The sequence below is a fragment of the Lemur catta genome, chromosome 3, assembly GCF_020740605.2.
Source record: "Lemur catta isolate mLemCat1 chromosome 3, mLemCat1.pri, whole genome shotgun sequence".
NCBI lineage: Eukaryota > Metazoa > Chordata > Mammalia > Primates > Lemuridae > Lemur > Lemur catta.
Genome location: NC_059130.1, coordinates 82,335,145 through 82,355,476, shown reverse-complemented (window position 1 = coordinate 82,355,476; position 20,332 = coordinate 82,335,145). Strand labels below are relative to the sequence as shown.

The following is a 20,332-nucleotide window of genomic DNA, read 5'->3' as shown; positions in this document are numbered from 1 at the left end:
AATGACTTAAAAGAATTTCAGCTGAAACAAAAAATTCTGAAAACTGGAAGATAAACATTTCAATAGACTTTTATAAATTCACAAATTATCTAACTACATGAGATTTTTCTGCTATACAAACCAAAAGCATACTTATCTAATTTTTGTAGCCTAAAAGTATTAATCAAAAGACAAGTAAAATATTTCCCTGTTCAATCTCTAAGTAACACAGTTGAAGGGAATCTTTAAAGCAATATTTGATGTGCAGAAATAGAAGAAATTAATTACCCCATCAGATTAGAAAGTATTCCAAACTTAAAAGTATTAATAAGGGACTAGAGATACCTGCTTTAATATTAAGATAAGGGTGTCAGAGTTAGTCTATAATGTCCAAACCCAGTTTAAAGACCCATTAAAGCCAGATAATTTTGTTTCCAAAATAAGTATTTTATTTATATTTTTTTAATTTATGAAAAATAAGTGACAGGGTGACATCAACAAGATGGCAGAATAGGAAAACCCCAGATCCTCCTCCCCATGAACACATTGATTCAACAACAACATACGAATTCCCTTTGTGAGAAATCTTGAAGGGCTTCTGTACCCTGGGCAAGTATATAACCAGCCACACTGAAGCTGGTACGACTACTGGAGACACCCTCTTACCAAATCTGCATCCCTAGATTGGTACCATTATGATTGGAAGGAAACCTGCAGCTCCCAGGGAATTATGTACCAAAGGAACAACAAAAATCTTCAGAAACCAATCCTAATGAAAAGGAAATGTATGATATATCTAACAAGAGAATTCAAAACAACTATCAGAAAGATGTTCAATGAGGTCAGAAGAACAATGCACGAATAGAGCGAGAATTTCAACAAAGAGATAGAAAATGTAGAAAAGTACCAAACAGAAATCCTGGAGCACACTCCTGAACAGCCAGTGGGTCAAAGAAGAAACCAAAAGGAAAATTAGATAATATCTTGAGATAAATGTAAATAAAAACACAACCTAACAAAACCTATGGTATACAGCAAAAATAGTTCTAAGAGGATAAATCATAATGATAATGCCCGTATTTTAAAAAAAAAATCTTAAATACACAACCTAACTTTGTACCTCAAGGGAATACTTCTAAACTCATTTTATGAGGCCAGCATTACTCTGATACCTAAGCCAAAGACACTACAAGAAAAGAAATTTATAGGACAATATCCCTGATAAATACAGATGCAAAAATCCTCTACAAAATACTAGCAAACCGAATTCAACAGCATATTAAAAGGATCATATACCATGACCAAGTGGGATTTATCCCTGGGAATCAAGGATCAACATCCAAAAGTCAATTAATGTGATATGCCACATCAATAAGACAAAGGACAAAAATCACATGATATCTCAATAGATTCCAAAAAAGCATTTGACAAAATTCAATAGCCTTTCATGATAAAAACTTTCAACAAGTAGGAATAGAAGGAAATTACCTCAATATAATAAAAGCCATACATGAAATGCCCACAGTCAGCATCACACTCAATGGTGAAAAACTGAAAGCTTTTCCTTTACAACCAGGAACAAGGCAAGAATGCCCAATCTTGCCACTTCTATTCAACATAGTGTTGGAAGTCCTAGCCACTGTGATTAGTTTAAAAAAAAAAAAAAAGGGAAGAAGGGAAATAGAAACGGAAATGGAAAGGGAAAGGGAAAGGGAAAGGAAGAAAGGGCATCCAAATCAGAAAGGAAAAAGTAAAATGATTTCTCTTTGCAGGTGACATGACCGTATATTTGGAAAACCCAAGAGATGCTACAAAAAAGCTGCTAGAACTAATAAATGAATTCAATAAAATCAGGATACAAAAATCAACATATAAAAATCATTTATGTTCTATACACTAACAACAAACTATCTAAAAAGGAAATTAAAAAAACAATTTCATTTACGAAAGCATCAAAAATAAAAACTATATTTAATAAACTTAGCTAAGGGAGGTGAAAGACTTGTACAATGAAAACTATAAAAATTGATGAAAGAAATTAAAGATGACTCAAATAAATGGAAATACACTTTGTGTTCATGGATTGGAAAACTTAATATTGTTAAAATGCCCATACTAATCAAAGCACTCTACAGATTCAGTGCAATCCCTATCAAAATCCTATTAGTATTTTTTTTTACAGAAATAGAAAAACCAATCTTAAAATTCATATGAAACCACAAATGAGCTTGAAGAGCCAAAGCAGTCTTGAGAAAGAACAATCCTGGAGGCATCATACTTCCTGATTTCAAAATATATTACAAAGCTACAGTAATTAAAATAGTATGGTACCAGCATAAAGGCAGCTACTAAACCAATGGAACAGAATAGAAAGCCCCAAAATAAAGCCACTCTTATACAGAGGTGTCAAGGATACACAATGGGGGAAAAGCAGTCTTTCCAACAAATGGTGCTGGGAAAACCGAATTTCCACATGCAAAGAAATGAAAATGGACCCTTATCTTACACCATATATAAAAATCAACTCAAAATACATTAAAGATTTAAACTCAAGACCTAAAACTATAAAACTCCTAGAAGAAAACTTAGGGGAAAAGCTTCATGACATTGGTTTTGGCAATGACTTCTTGGCTATGACACCAAAAGCATAGGTAACAAAATAAAAAAAAATAGACAAGTGGGACTATATCAGACTAAAAGGTTTCTGCCCAGCAAAGGAAACTATTAAGAGAATTAAAAAACAACCTATGGAACAGGAAAAAACATCTGCATATCACATATTTGATAAGGGGTTAATATCCAAAATATACAAGGAATTTCTACAACTCAATAGCACAAAAAGCCCAATTAAAAATGGGCAAAGGACTTGAACAGACACTTCTTCAAAAAAGACATATAAATAGACAACAGAGATTTGAAAAACTGTTCAACATCACAAACCATCAGGGAAGTGTAAGTCAAAACCACAATGAAATATCACCTCACACCAGTTAAGATGGCTATTATAAAAAAATAAACAAAAGATAAGCACTGGCCAGGATGTGAAGAAACTGGAATCCTTGTTCACATTGGTAGGAATGTAAACTGGTGCAACCTCTATGGAAAACAGTATGGAGGTTACTCAAAATATTAAAAACAGAACTACCACATGATTCAGCAATCCCACTTCTCGGAATGTATACAAAGTTGAAATCCAGACCTCAAAGAAAGATCTACACTCCCACATTCATTGCAGCATTATTCACAATAGCCAAGATGTAGAAATAACCTAAATGTTCATTAACGAATCAATGAAGAAAATGTGGTATAAACATACAACAAAATATTATTCAGCCTTAGGAAGAAAAGGAAATCCTACATTATGCAACAACATGGATGAACCCTAAGGACATTAGGCTAAGTGACAGAATCAGTTGCAGAAGGACAAATACTGCATGATTACACGGATATGTGGTATGTATCTCAAGTAGTTAAACTCATAGAAGTAGAGAAGAGTGTTTGCCAGGGGCTTGGATTAGGAGGAAATGGGGAGTTGTTATTCAATGGATATAAAGTCTCAGTTATGCAAAATGAATAAGTTCTGGAGATATGCTGTACAATATTGTGCTTATACTTAAAAATATGGCATTGTACACTTAAAAATGTAGCTCTCATGTTAAATGTTCTTACTCCCCCCAAAAAGAGAAAAAAGACAAAGTAACAATTACAGACCAAAATACAAACATTTTTAAAATAAGTATTCAGCTCATCACAAGCCTAACTCATTTGCCTCAATAAAAATTATAGCAAACTATAGAACTTGTGTTTATGAAGCATCAGGAAGTACATAAGGAAGGAAAAGATGAGACTCTAAACAACTTTTCCTTCTTAAAACAGAATAAGGACCACAGCTGGCCACAGAAACGTAAGAAAATATGTGTCAGTGAAATATATTGGTCCTAGAATACTTTTTGAGGCAGTAAACTGAGATAATGGAAAGGCAGGTTTTAGAATCAGAAATATCTGGGTTTGAAATACCAGTTACTCATTTTCTTTAACAATCACTCACATGACACCATGTGCCAGGCACTGTTCTCAGTGTATTACAAACATCAATCAATTCACTATATTAACTCATTTAATCTTCATAACAACTTCATGTGGTAATTACTATTATTACTCTCATTTTACAGATCAGAGGAGGAAACCAAGGCCCATGGTGATTAAGTCACTTGACAAAGGTCATATAGCTACAATAGTAAGTGACAGAGCCATAATTTGAACCTAAGTAGTCTGGTGCCAGAGTTTGTGCTCCTGGGACAATAATTCAGTCTCCAAGAATCTCAGCTTCATCTGTAAAATTGAAATTAAAACAGTGAATCATCAGGATAAAATGTGATAATTCTTGCAAAGCAGCCAGTCTGGAACCCAGAACATAATGGACACTATTTCAACTCTTCCTTTTCACTGATGAGCAACCAGAGGCCTCTGGTAATTGCAGGATGCTACCTATGGTCATAAGCAATGATGTCATGAATTTACAAATAAAGACGGTTCTAGTATAATCCAGACTGTAATATGAATATGTATGAATATGCTCTAAGGGATATATTACTTGACAAAGAATTTACTACTATTCAAATAGAACCTCAGTGGGATATTATTAATAATTAAGAATCAGCAGTATAAGAACTGTTCTTATAATTTTAACATTTCCTAATGCCAAAACAATACTAGAGAAAAACATATAAATAGATCTAGACCAAGGGGAAGCCTACCTGTGACGCTACCTGTACCCAAAATTTTCATTAGAAATACAAAGATGAAAAGTGTCTCTGAACTTTTCTGTTTGTATTCACTAGACCCTCCAACAAACTGTCAGCCATCACGCCCGCCAAGAGATAAATCCTGACATTGAATGAATCTGAATTTTCTAGAATGCCATTGATATCCTACACTTGTCCCAGTCTTTCTGGCATACCATCCTGTATTCCACATAGATATATGTTAGGTAAAATAATCATCTGAGATAATACTACAAAGGACTGTGTTAGAGGGGAGCTGGACTCCTAGAGCTGGAAAAATACACTAAGGCTATTATAGGATGAGATTTAAAGGGACCAAAACAGATACAAAAATGATCGTTATTTTAGGGGCAGTACTGCAGAAAACCAAAACTGTTTCCAGTAAGTTAAAGTAATATAGGAAGTTCCATTTCAGAAATCAACGCACCTCTACCTTGGGAGGGAAAAATTTTACTAACTATGAGGCCTTTGCCAAGTTACTTAACTTCTCTATCCCTCAGTTTTACCTATACCTATCAAGGTTGTTATGAAAATTAAAAGAATTAACACATGTAACACACTCAGAATAGTGCCCAAGATATGAAACAATTTTTTTTTTTTTAGAGACACGGTCTCAGTCTGTCTCCCAGGCTGGAACTCTTGGGTTCAAGAGACCCTCCTGCCTCAGCCTCCCAAGTAGCTGGGACTACAGGTATGGACCACCACACCTGGTTAAATTTTTTTTTTTTTTTGGTAGAGATGGGGTCTCACTATGTTGCCCAGGATGGAAAAAATATTATTTATTATTATGACCGTTGTCAATATCATCATCAGTGTTGTCCACACTACCACCATCATCATCACCTACCAGGAAACTACTTCATTTCAATCTCACACACTTTCATGGACTCATCTTTTTCCAATACTGCTGATGGAACCACTTGTTAAAGCTCATTTTATTTTGTAACCCACTTCTCTAAACAACATTTTTTCTAGTCAGTAATTTAACTGTTTTCCAAATGAATGCAACATAGTTTCACGATAGTTTCAGCTAAGCTATTCTCAGTATTTGCCAATCCTTATCACTAAAAGAGAAAACTTGACTTATCAAAAATACTTTGTGTCCCAACACAGAGGAGAAATGGGACTTACATTATTTTGTAGTTCATTTAATTTTAAAGTTTTTTTGGCCCATCTTTTGATTGTCAGAATGTCAGTTTACCAATCAATAAAATAAATTTGTAAGTAAATTTTCAAGTGTATATTTTTTCTCTATCTTAGGTAAAGTTTTATCATAAGACAACACTCAGAACTCAAATCACAACAACTAAAAATTAAATATACAAAATCCTGTCTCATTTCTCTGAGTGATAAAATTATTAATAGGTTCAAAGTAAGATATTAGGCATTATATGTGTATGCATTGTGAAAGTTACTTTATAACATACCTCTTAAAAGAGATATTCTCATTTATCATTTTTTTCTTTCTTAAATGAATCATTAAGCAAAGAATCTAAGACAGTAAGCCAAAAAAACACAAAGACAGTCAGTTTTCTCTCATGAAGGCTCAGAATACTAACCTGGAAAATAAGAACCAAAGGTCTTCCTACTAACTAGGTATAGGTTATTAGACAAATCACTTCACCTCTTTGGACTTTAGTTTCCTTATCTGTAAAATGAGAAGGTGGATATTAAATTAGCTCTAATTTTCCTTACTGCTCCAAAAGTTGATGATTCTATAATGAACTATTTGACATAAACTTTAGAATTTTAAATTGTCTCTTATTTCTGTGAGAAAGGTAGATTTTGCTTATTACCTAATTCCCTCACTAGATGGTGCTATTGGCATAGTTATCTCACATTATTTAATACTTGAAGAAACCAGCAGCTAGTGTTTCCCAAAAGGGGCACTCACAAGGGCTGATGATTCCTCCCTGTGAGGGCTCTCCAAGCCACTACAGGATATTTGTCATCCCTAGTCCTTGTCTGCTGAACACCAATAATCCACTCCCCACCTCCCCAATCACTGTGACAATCAAAAACAATAGGAGGCTGCCCCCAGTTTAGAACCACTAAAAGAAAACAAGTTTTCTTTTTTCAAATTTAAGAAACAGACACTCACAAATAAAAACAGATCATTTAGTTATCTGTGAAATCAAGAAAACAAAAGTCACTTCTATAAATGATTAAAGTGTCAATCTCTTTACAGTGACAAATAAATATGCATACCCAACAAAATCCACTATGTAACGACATCTTTTTGTCAGCTGATAACTGGACAGCTAGTTATTCTATGTTTCATTCATACCTCTGTTCTACTGGTTATTACTAATTCTATATTAATCATTCTGATAATTTACATAATGATAAATACCTTCAAAATGAAAAATTAAAACTCCCATAAAAATATAAATATACAAAATAAACTCACTCATAGCCAATAGCAGAGCACAAAAAGAGAGAACCCTAGGGAAGGTGAGCTGCCTATTCTGGAAGTAACTTCATTTTAGTGACTTTTCTATATTCTGTTTGGCTCTTGGTCTTGATAGCACATGACCAATAGACATCTCTCTGGAACAGTTCCCACTAGCCAAGCTCACAAGATTGACATAAAATCAGAATGCCAACTTCTTAATTTACAGAGATGATGACAGCTGCTCAACCCAGCAATAGTGCAGGCATCTGTGTCCTTGGGTCAGCACATCCTTTCCCTTTCAGGCATGCTACAGAGGAAACAAGGCTATAATCAGAAAGTTGCCCTGGAAGGAGAGAATGAGGAAAAGGAGGATTATGTTATGTGATTGGAATATTAAATGGCAAGAACACAAGTGTGATGGATCAGGGACCAAAAAAAGGATGCAGTCACAAATAAGAATCAAGTCTAATATGCCCAAAATAACCCTTTGAGGAAAGTAATATTGTTATTCCTGTTTTTCAGGCTAGAAACAGACTTGAAGAGGCTAAGTGATTTGCCTATAGTCATGTGGAGGAGAAAAGAGCTCAATCATAAGTCTGTCATGACTGTGGAGTCTAAGTCCTAACACCTCTGCTAGATAAGGTAGAAAATGCTTAAAACTGCTCACGAAGAAGTCCCTGTCTACCTTTCAGTTTTATCTCTTGTCATTGATGCTCTTGAACTCTGTCTACATTTTAGCCCCACAGTGAATTTTCAATTCCTGGAATAGGCTATCGTTCCTCTTGCCTGTGAATGTGCTATTTGCCATGCCCAACACTCCTCCCTCCCATCAGCATCTTCACCAGGATAATTGCTCTTTATCTTTCAGATCTCCATTTTAAATATTTCTTTCTCAGCCTAATTCCTAGACAGTTTTCCTGATCCCTAGACAAAGTTACTTACATCTCTGCTATATTTTCCCATGGAATAAATGTCTCCTGTATATTTCTATCATAATACTTCAAACTTTATTAAATGTACTTATTGAATGTCTCTGTTACTTAAATTCTGACCTCCATAAAGGTATTATGTAACCTTACAACCTGACAATTAATTATGTTCAATTAATAGATGAAAATCAACATAATTGACCAGAGAAGAGCTAGCACCTGGGTCTGCAAGATCTGTCTTCTGATACGTATTAACACAGATTTTAAAAGTATCAATCTGAAGTGATGGATTGGTCAGCCCAGAAAATGAAAAGTCTGGAGACAAATGTTGGCCAATGTCCACTTAAGTCTTATCTTGAGAAAGTGAATATCCTAGCTTACTGGACCTGCTTCTTATTTGTGGCAGGGTGGGGAATGGAATGGAATGGAGGAGAGTATGATTGCAGTCAATGAAAGCTATAATGAGGCAGAAATTCAAGTAAAAGATGCTAGTAGTAGAGATGGAAACATATTGAGATCTATTTTACAGATAATTCGAATTGTCAGGACTTGGTGAAAAATTAGATGTAAATGATAAAGAGGGAAGAACTAAGGAGGATTCTAGGTTTCTTCCAAAAGAAACTGAAGATGGTAGTGTATTTATTGGGAAAAGGAAAACTAGAGAAGAAACCAATATTGGTTTTGAAATAATGAACTTGTGAAATAGAGAAGAAGAAATACATGATTATAAAACTTGCGCTCAAGACTTTAATAGTATTAACTCTATGAGATAGGTCCAACTATTATTCCTATCCTACAAATGAGGAAAGTTGAGGCACATAAAGGACAAATAACTTGCCCAAGATCACATAATTAATATTCTCTATGGCAAAGAAGATTCTCAAACTTACGGAGTCTAATACCAGAGCTCATGCATTATCAGTACACCGCATTGCTTCTGGGGCAACTGACTTACTCGCCCACACCGTGGAGACCCCAGAAAGGTTTAGTATTTAATATCCAAGAAAGAGGATTGAGGTAGAAGGTTCATAATAGAGAATTACTAAAAGCCTCCACAATGAATAAGAAAGCCCCACCTCCTTCCCCCCTTGCAATCCCCAAACAATGATGACCAGTTTTATAGGCTTCATCTACAAAGACACTTGAACGGCCACAGAGACAAAGACCATCTATACTTCACAGGAAGGTTCCCCAAAGAGTGAGCTAATTCACTGTCCTATAATTTTATAGTAAAATTCACTATCCCAGCCTATGTAGGCAGAGCTTCTGATGAATTTCTTAGTATCTTCTTATAAAATATGGACAATCATGAATCACAAATTTGGGGACTTATACTTCCAGCCATAATAGAGTAACTGCCACAGGATTTGTCCTCCCACCATCAATAACTATAAAGCTAGACAAAATATACAAGGCAATTGTTTTCGGGTAATGGACAATAGATAGAACAAGACAGTGATCCTTGAGAAAAAAAGAAATACTTAAGTTGATCTTGAGATTTGCCTCTGCTCTCTGCCGGGGCAGTTTCCTGACCACAACACAGGGAGGCAGAACCTAAGCGGAATGTGGCAAGTCTAGCTAAGCTAAGAAATTAGGAGACAGGAGTTCAGAGCTGCAAAGGTGGCTGGAATTTGTGGAGTAAAGTAATAGAAAAAAACATGGCCTCAGAAATTAGGTATTGAGATTTCCTCAAGGTTCCTTAAACTGGACTTCATCAAAATTAAAAATGTTTGCTCTGGGGGGAAAAAAAATCTGTTAAGAGAAAGAAAAGACAAGCCACAGATGGGGAAGAACAATTTTCAAATCATATATCCAACAAATGACTGCATCCAATATATGTAAAGAAAACTCTGAAGTCTTTAGTAAGAAAACCAGTCTAATCAGAATATGGCAAAAGACTTGAACAGTTAACCAAGGAGGAATACAGGTAGCAAACAAGCACATAAAATCATCAGTCAGATTATAAAAGACTAAATCTTCCATAACCAGAAATCAACAGGTAATACCTTTACCTAATGAATCAAGAAATTACAAAATAAACGTATTACATGCAAATATAGAAGTAAATAGCTAAACACTTCAACGTGATTATCTCTGGGGTGCAAGGCTAGGCAGAGGGGACTATTATTTTCCATTATGAGTTTATAATCCTATATGACTTTCTATGCTATATTGAAATGTATAGCTACTCACACAAAATATTAATATATATTTTTAAAAGGGGAGTATAGTTAATAGTATCAAATGCTACTAAGAAGTAGAACAAGATAAAGATAGAAAAGTAAGTATGGAATATGACAACATGCACTCTAGCCAGGGCAACAGAACGAGACTCTGTCATTGATTCATATATATATATATATATATATATATATATATACACATATATATATATATATCCATACATACATAAATATCCCTAATCTTACACAAACTCTTCCAGAGAAGAGAAAACAAAGAACATTTCCCAAATCATGGATTATGAGGCCAGCATAACTTTAGTACCAAAATCTGACAGGACATTACAAGATAAGAAAATTCTAAGCCAGTATCTCCTACAAACATATATCTAAACATCCTAATCGAAACATTAAACCAGTTCTAGCTTACTATTAAAGGATAATATAAATGACAAAAACTAGGTTTAATTCCAAAAATGAAAATGTGACAACTTAAAAAAAAAAGTAATTTGCCACATTAACAGATTAAAGGAGAAAATTCATATAATGACCTTGATAAATGCAGAAAATGCATTCGATAAAATTTAATACTCATTCATAATTTGAAAAAATCTTAGGATATCAGAAATAAAATTTTAGATATGATAAAAAGTATCTATTATATAAAAAAAGCTTACAAATGAACATCATAATTAATGATGAAATACTGAATGTTTTCTCTCCCCTAAGATCAGGAAGAAACAACATTGCCCACCATCAACCTTGTGCTGAAGTTTCCGGCTATTGCAGTAAGGCAAAAAAAGAAAGAAGAGTTGACCCTTGAACAACACGGGGGATAAGGATGCCGACCTCCCTATGCATCAAAAATCCACATATAACTTTTGACTTCCCCAAAACTTAACCACTAATAGCCTACTATCGAGACCTTACCAATAACATATTCAATTAACACATATTTTATATGTTTTATGTATTATACACTGTGTAAGCTAGAGAAGAGAAAATCATAAGAAAAATTATATATACTATTCATGAAGTGGATCATAAAGGTCTTCTTCCCTGTCACCTTCACACTGAGTAGGTTAAGGAAGAGAAGGAAGAGGAGGGTTTGGTACTGCTGTCTCAGGGGTGACAGAAGTGAAAGAGGTGGCAGGAGAGCTAGGCACACTCAGTGTAACTTCATGGAAATAAATTTCTGTCATTAAAAGTCAAAAGCAGTCTTAAATCACCTGAACTCTTCTGCCAGATTGTCTAATGTCACTTTGTTTTCTGACACTGCTTCTTCAGTATCCCCTTCCTCATCCATCATCTGGCACTGGTTCGAAAGCACTCATCTCTATCAAGTCATCGTTAATTCCTCTGATGTGGTGTCCATCAGCTCTTGAATTTTGCAAAGGTCCATATCTTGAAAGCCTTCGCCCCCCACTTTTATGCTATATCCAGTCTGTTTCATGATTTCCTTTACTGGCTCTGTAATAAATCCTGGGAAGTCTTGCACAACATCTGGACAGTTTTCTCCAGCAAGAATGTATTATTTGGGGCTTGACGGCTTTCGCAGCTTTTTCTGTAACAACGATGGCATGGTGTTAATGCTTCCAGACTTTTTATCGAATTCTCTTCCATAGTGTTCACAATCCTTTCCACAGAGTTCTGTGTGTAGTGAACCTTAAAGATTCTTATGCCCTCCTGATCTAGAGGCTTACTAGAGACATTGTGTTTGAGGAAAAGTAGATCACTTTAATGCCTTCAGTGTTGAATTCATGGGTTTCTGGGTGGCCAGGGGCATTGTCCAATGTCAAAAAAACTACAAAAGGCAGTCCCTTATTGGCAAGGTACTTTCTGACTTCAAGAACAAAGCACTGATGGAACCAATCCTGAAAAAGTGTTCTTATTGTCCAGGCCTTCTTGCTGTAAAACCAAAAGCTGTTTATTACTTCCCTTCAAGGCTCAGGAGCTAGCAGTTTTATAGATAAAAAGAAGTCCTAATTACAAACCCAACTGCATTTGTGCAAAATGGTAGAGTTAGCCTACCCCTTTCTGCCTTAAATCCTGATGCTTGCTCCACTTCCTTAATAATAGATATACTTTGTAGTATTTTCTTCCACAATAGGGCACTTTCTTCTGCACTACAACCTGTTCAAGCAGGTAACTTTTCTCCTCAATGATTTTCTTAATGGTTTCTAGGAATTCATCTGCTAATAGATGCTGCTTCTCCTGTTATTTTGACATTTTTAAAGCCAAACCTCTTTCTAAAATTATCAAACCATCCTTTGCTGCCACCAAATGCTCCAACTTTGGATCTTTTACTTTCCTTTTGCTCTAAGTTGTCATATAATGACTTCACTTTTTCTCAAATCATATTACAGTCTACAGACATACCTTTCTTACAGCAATTGCAGCTGCACCCACATAAAATCTACATTTTCAATATAAGATAAAAAGGCATTTCACAAAAAGTGCAAAGTTTTCGAGCCTGCTGGTATAGCTGCAGCTACGGCTTCACGAATTTTCTTTTGCTTCAGTGGTCTTTACACTGGACTCATTTATCTTGAAATGATGGGCAACCACAGCTGTAGACCTCAATCTATGGTACATATCAAGCAATTCAACCTTTTCTTGTAATGTCATGACTATTCTCTGCTTCTTGGGAGCACTTTCAGGATCACTACTGGCACTCCGTATGGGTCCCATGGTTTTAGTTAAGGTTTACAGCAGTGCACTAAACACAATGAAAAATACTCAAGAACCACAAGAGATCACTTTTTACTGCAATATACAATTTACTAGAGAGATGAACTGCTCAAGCAGAGATGATTAGTGTCACACAAATGTTGTTCATGCAGATACTCAAAACACTTAACCTCACCCCAACAGCAACAGGAGGTGGCCTGAAATTATTAAAGTAATAATAATAAATTTGCTGCTTTTATAATAGATTTGTGTATATTTTACGGTAGTTAATAAAATAGATGGGTATCTACATATATTTTATGCATTCATGACATCTTTTTATTAATTTTTTTCAATATTTCTAGGCTATGTGGTTCATCTGCAAATTATTTCAAACATCAAAAAAAAATTTCCAATATATTTGTTGAAAAAAAAATCTATGTATAAGTAGACTGATGCAGTTCAAGCCATGTTGTTCAAGGCTCAACTGTGACACTATCATATCAAAAAACATGAAACATTTAGTAATAAAGCTAATAAAAGATGTATTAATTTCTATATATAAAAAACTCTAAAAAATTAATATCTAAATAAATGGACAAATATATCATATTCATGGATGGGAAGAATCAATATTGTACATATACTAGTCAACTGTGTTCCCAAACTGATATATAAATGCAATGCAATTCCAATCAAAATTCAAGGCATGTTTTTGTATGGGTGTATACTTTAATAAGCTGATTATTAAATTTATGTGAAAATGCAAAGGTCCAAGAATAGCCAAGTCAATTTTGCAGAACAATGACATTGAAGAACAGAAGCTATCAGACATGAACACTTACTACACAGCTACAGTGATAATGTGGTATTGGAGGAAAGACAAACAACACGCCAGTGGAACAGAATAGTGAGTCCAGAAACAGACCTCATAAATACCTTTATAACAAAGAGACACTGAAGCACAGTGAAGAAAAGATGACTTTTTTCAATAAATGGCACTGAGTCAGTTAACCATCTATATGGAAAAAATTACGTTGACCTCTTCCTCATATTTTAAAAAAATAATAAAACAATAGTTTCTTAGAAATAAAGTAGGAATAATTTATTGAGATAGACAAAGATTTATTAACCAGAATGCACTTAATATAAAGGGAAAATGTGGCATGCTACATATACATTAAAATTAGGAATTTCTTGATACAGCCAATCTGTGGGCCCTTATTTGGGAACCTTTTAACGTATGCAGTCTGATGATTCACTTAACCATACTTACTTAACATTCAAAGAACTGTTTTGCTTTTATGAATGAGTAATATCTTGATCTATAAAGTTAAATCCATAAAACTTATGAGAGATTCAAATAATAGTGATTTTTCATGATTTTAGTAACTATCAGAAACTCAACAAAGGGTCAAATAAAATTTGAATTTAATATATGAAGTGGTACTGTTTTTACTCATCTTTAAATGATAATTATCACAAGTCATTAAAAATAGCTGCCTGGTACCCTGTTAAGTAGATAGGAACAAAGCCAACATAAATAAAAGTAAAGGTCTAGAGCGGTTCTCTGTGGCAAGCAAAAAAAAAAAAAAAAAAAAAAGGGAAGAAAAAAAAGTCATCTGCTAAACAAAAATAACCTAAATGCCTATTCTCTTACTACTTATTTAAACGGTGAAAACTCAGTTTGCTTAGCCAGGTTCATAGCTACAATAGGATTTACCTTTCTCCAAATGGGAAAAAACAGCTATACATCTTATTTACTCAAAAAAGCCTCCTTAGGAGTAAAATAAAGATAGCATTAGCTTTCCAGAAGGCACAAATTTAAAAAGGCTGGGATGGTGGGGAGATGACACATTACATAACCATATATTTTTTTAATTTTGATTTACATATTTCGTGTCTATAATAAAAAATTTATACATGTAAAAAATTCTTTCCAATAAAAGATTAGGACTTTTTAACTATAACCTGATAATTACTACAATCTTACGCATTCTGTCTATACAGCCTCATATACTGAAGGGAGTTAAATGAGTATCTTTAAATATGCATTCTTTCAAGGTCCATAATCTTCAAATTTCTACATATTAATAGAAACTGTACAAAGGGTTAATATAGTCCAACTGTCACTCTGTGCTCATGCCAAACATCATTAAGACAACAAACACATACACACATTTATCTTTTGCTATGTGAAGGACACTGTGTATTCTCAACTACTAAACACTTTACCTTTGCAGCAAGTTGTAGTCCGATTTTGTCAGCTTCAGCCTCCAGTGTTCTACTGTATGGTCTATCAAACATATACTAAGAAGAAATAGGATAGAAAAGCTCCAGTAAGGCAACTTATTCATGACAAAAGGAATAACTAAGAGATTCTTTAAAAATTAATTTTATGGAGTATCTAGGATAAAATTTTTTATACTCTAACATTCAGAAAACATCATGGTATAAAACATAAATACAGCCATTATTTCCTCCCTTAGCTATGAATACTTTCAAAACATGGAAAAAATAGAAAAAATCATGCCTATAAATTTCCAGACAGTCTGTAGTATCATAAGTAGTTCACTTCTATTTTTCCTATTATAATCTCCACCTAGTGAGTAGAGGGTTTCCTAAGAAAGCTTATTGATGCAGGCTTTTAATATGGTCAAGTAATATTTTGATCCTGCTGCTTTAAAAGAAAATTGGGAAAACATATGTATATATGGCCAGTGACACTACTAGAGGGTTTACTTAAGAAAATTCACCACATAGCACAATGCTCTTTCTTTGCTAAATTATCTTAATTTCCTTCTCCTTTTCTAAGTATTGATTAGTTGGGAAAATAAAATTTTCTTCCAATTTCAATAAAATAATACAAATAGATATCATAACTTTAATTTTCCTAATTACTTGTATTTACGTGACCACTTTCCAGTTAAATTCTAATTTTCAGTAAGTACTAAAACTTTGTAGGAGATGGATCGATAGGCAGGACTTTTGAGAAAAGAGCTATTAACTGGGGAACTGATCTTTCAAAGGCGGCTACATGTCTGTGACAGCTAGAAATAATATAATCAATCTGATCCACAATATGTGGCCATTAAATATGACTTCCGTCCTTCTCAATCACATCTGTTTTAGGCTGATGAACTACACCATACAGTGTCTTCACTCTCCAGGAGCAGTCTGCATGTGCCCCATCAAGTCCACTAATAGTATACTGATTAAAAATTTTGACTTTAAAAAGAGAGAAACTTAAGTCCAAATGCTGACACTTATTACTTAACTCAAGGCTAATTGTTTAACCTCTCTGCCAGTAACATCATATGTAAAATGGAACTTGTAACAGTACCAACCTCTTATAGTTGCAGAGAGGAATAAATGAACAAATAGTAATGATAATTCGTGTTTATTGAGTCCTTACTTCATGCCAGGTACTGTGCTAAATGCTTTAAATGAGTGGTCCTCAACCTGGTATGATTTTGTCTCCCAGGTACATTTATAAATGTTTGGAGATATTTTTGATTGTCAGAACTCAAGGGTGGGAGAGCTACTAACATCTAGTGGGTAGACGCCAGATACGCTACTAAACATTCTACCATGCACAGGACAACTCCCCCCAACAAAGAATTATCCAGTCCAAAATGTCAATAGTGCTGGTATTAAGAAATCCTGCCTTAAATGCATCATTCAGTCCTCACAACAAATGAATGAATAGCAGATGAATGTTAGCAATTCCATTCCCTAATGACTTTACTATCTGCATTCCTCTCTGCTCTCCAATCACAGTAAGCAAGGCTTTATTTATAGAAAGAAAAACATCTTGTCACCAAAATTATTGAGGGTCCTCGATTTAGGGAAAAAGAATGTAAACAGAAGTTATTATTTTATTTTCAGATTAGTAATTAAATTGAAGAATTAAACTGAAATGGCAGGATTTATCAAGTATTTCAAGGGAGAAACAGATACAAGTTATCTTTCTTAGGACCAAATCCTGATTCCATTACAGAAAACGCAATCTATAGATAGATGGGGAAAACAACTACATTAGCTCCTTTGATTTCCCAGGTCAGCAACAAAAAAATTCAAAAGATGAGGTCCCATTACCTAAGCAATAATCATTCTTTCTTTTTCTCTTTAAGAACCTTTACTTCAACATAAATGAAGCCAAATGATAACACTGATGAACAGACTTAGTTATCCAATCTCAAAAGCAATTTGTCTCAAAGAATTCTGCACATTAGATTTAAACAGCACCCAGATGGCACTCTGATGGGTGCTCCACAAATCATTAAATAAACAAATAACAGATTGTTCCTAAACAACCAAACCTCCCAGGACAAGAGGAAATATCTGAAGAAAGATGTAAAATAAAATAATTAATCATGGTTAACAAACCATTTACGAAGATTCCAAGACCTGCTTCAATAGTGCAGTGTTTTGAATAAAATGAGGGACTCAATAAATTTTTGAGATTATTACACATAACCACTAAAAACAAAAGTTAAACAGCTAAAAAGACTACCCTTTCGATATTTTCAAAGCAATGTTAGTTTAACCTGGGAGTGGGAAGGAAAGGAGGGCAGTAAAGCAGCTTCTGCCAATTCTACATGCATTAAAGTTTAGGGGTTTCAATAGCTCCTTATCAAAATACAAATACAGCTGGCCCTCTGTATCTGCATCTGTGGATTCAACCGAAGATGTAAAATATTCAGAAAAGTAAAAAGTAAGAATACAAGTTTTTTAAAAATACAGCATAGCAACTATTTATATAGCCTTTACATGGTATTAGGTATTACAAGTAATCTAGAGATGATTAAAAATATACGAGATGATGTGCGTAGATTATAAGCAAATATTATGCCATTTTTTATCTGGGACTTTGGCATACTCAGATTTTGGTATTCACAGGAGATCCTGGAACCAATCCCCCACTGATACTGAGGAATGACTGTATTTGGGGAAACGGGGAATCATTAAGTTAGTATACCACAGTCAGAACAAATGGATCAGTAACTAGGTTTTCTCTCTGTAGGGCCAATAACTGTAATAAAAAAATATTAGCTGAAAGTTGCCAAGCCCTTCTAACCCATCCATACTCATCATCTGAGAGATGTAGTATTCCTTAAATGTTCATATGTATGAATATCACCTAAAAATGAGAAAACAGAAGACACTAAAAATTAGTACCCATAATTCATGCTAAATGTGAAAATATCTCTGGTATTTGTTGTTTTACGATATTAAAATATTCTCACCAAAGGCTATTATAAATTTAAGTTATTGTGTCAGACTTACCTCCTGCAATTTAGACTGTATCCACTGGCCCAAAATTGCCAAACTATCTCGAGGACAAATGGCCCAAATCATTATGAGAAAAATCATACCTAGGAAATCCAATAAATGAACCAAGCTAGCCTTTTCTGCCTGAGAATAATCAAAATAATGAAAATTACATTTAATAAATTGAAACAGCTTACATTTTCTAGTTCATTATGTATAATCACATTAAATAATTACATGTTTTTAACTGATCTTCACCAACTGAGATGGAAAGTTTTTTTCTTCATTGAGCTTACTCTTTCCCGGTCTGCTTTGCCCTTCCCGTTTTACAGACTTACATATCCATTTGTTTATTTAACTAGCATTTCCTAAGCCACTTACTATATTAGTCAGATATTATTAACCTACAGTTTCTTATATTAGCAAGCATAACTTCTTTTAAGATAGGTACAATTATCCCTATTTTACAGATAATGAAACTGAAAGAGAGCTTAAAAGAGTTGTTCAAATTCACACAGCTATTAGTAAAAGAAAGGCCCAGGAGTTAAACCTGGGCAATTTCAGTTTCTAATATATTCGCTACATCTTCTTAAAAATCAAATAAGTGTGTTTATTTTACTTATATATCTGAATAAAGATTAAACACTACCCAATATATGAAGCAGTTAAAATAAGGAAGAATTCAAAAAAAGACTAGACGTTTCTTTTTGAAAAGTCTTTTAGTTTTCAAGACCTAATATACAAAACATGATTCATTTATACAAATTTATAATTTTATAAGTCTGGTATTTCTCACCAGGGAATCAGGTTCTGTGAATTTCTGTATTTACTTACAGCAGTAACCAAAAAATGTTTTACATAAAATAGCTGTTTTCAGTAGTAATATCTAAATATAAGTTTAATGTACTGGATTGTTCACTGTTTGCCATTAAAGTTGATTAATAAATGTTAACATAATGCTGATACTGATAATATAGCTATCATTACTTAAAAGTATGAAACATGAGTGAAAACTAAAAATAATGACCTAGAATATGTCCCTTAATAATATATTCTACCTTCACAAAATGTACTTTGCTTCATTATAAGAACTATGTGTTGTGAAAAGCAATTATGTAATTATTTTAACATGAAAGAATGAAACTAAAAATGCTGAAGCCATTATAGAAGAGAAAGTCTTTGTTATAAATTATTAAAGATTATAATTGCTACTACACAGTCTTAGAAAACTGGAAATTAAAAAAAAAATTTGTGTATTGGTGGAATAAAGAAAACAACATAAAAGACTAGATCGAATCAAAATTGAGACTCCCAAAGGAGAAAATATTGTGTTGATAATATTTAAGACCTCTGCCAAAGAAATATTAATAACTATTTTATATTTTTAAGGCTATCTGCTTTTTATGTCTTGTCTAATTATTGTTCTTGCACTGATAGAGATGACAATAAACTGAACATTAGGCATTGAACTAGATGCCAGAAAAACAAATGTACAGTAACACCTCTTAAATGTCATAATGGCCAAAATTGGTTTGTTTTTTTTTTTGAGACAGAGTCTCACTCTGTTGCCCGGGCTAGAGTGAGTGGCGTGGCGTCAGCCTAGCTCACAGCAACCTCAAACTCCTGGGCTTAAGCGATCCTACTGCCTCAGCCTCCCGAGTAGCTGGGACTACAGGCATGCGCCATCAAGCCCAGCTAATTTTTCTATATATATTTTTTAGTTGGCCAGATAATTTCTTTCTATTTTTAGTAGAGACGAGGTCTTGCTCTTGCTCAGGCTGGTCTCGAACACCTGACCTTGAGCGATCCACCCGCCTCGGCCTCCCAAGAGTGCTAGGATTACAGGCGTGAGCCACCTCGCCTGGCCCAAAATTGGTTTTACAGTTATGAAGCCATTAATTGAAAGATATTAAAGTGCATATGATGACACTATTTCAACAGCTTAGATTATTCTTATATATATTTAAGAAAAATATTTTTTAAATTTTCTTATAACTCAGAAGAAATAAAGCAGAAAATCACTACCTGTGCTTCAGAAAAGCACAACTTTGGCTCACCTCATCCCAGTAATACTCTAAGAAATAGGTAAAATTTTAGATGACTTTTAGAAGGATCAGAAAC

At 34.0% G+C, this 20,332-nt stretch overlaps 1 protein-coding gene across 3 annotated transcripts in view; it reads right to left on the bottom strand.

Annotated features, from left to right (window-relative positions):
* Positions 1–20,332, bottom strand: part of OMA1 (OMA1 zinc metallopeptidase) — a 51,709-nt gene that overhangs the window by 17,033 nt on the left and 14,344 nt on the right. For 2 of the 3 annotated variants that reach the window (XM_045547918.1, XM_045547919.1), the window contains exons 6-7: positions 18,227–18,355; positions 15,173–15,247 (exon numbers count right to left, since the gene is read on the bottom strand). In XM_045547918.1, coding sequence (XP_045403874.1) covers positions 15,173–15,247; positions 18,227–18,355 — 204 coding nt within the window. The remainder of the gene's footprint in view (positions 1–15,172; positions 15,248–18,226; positions 18,356–20,332) is intronic. The other variant, XM_045547921.1, reaches the window with a different exon arrangement.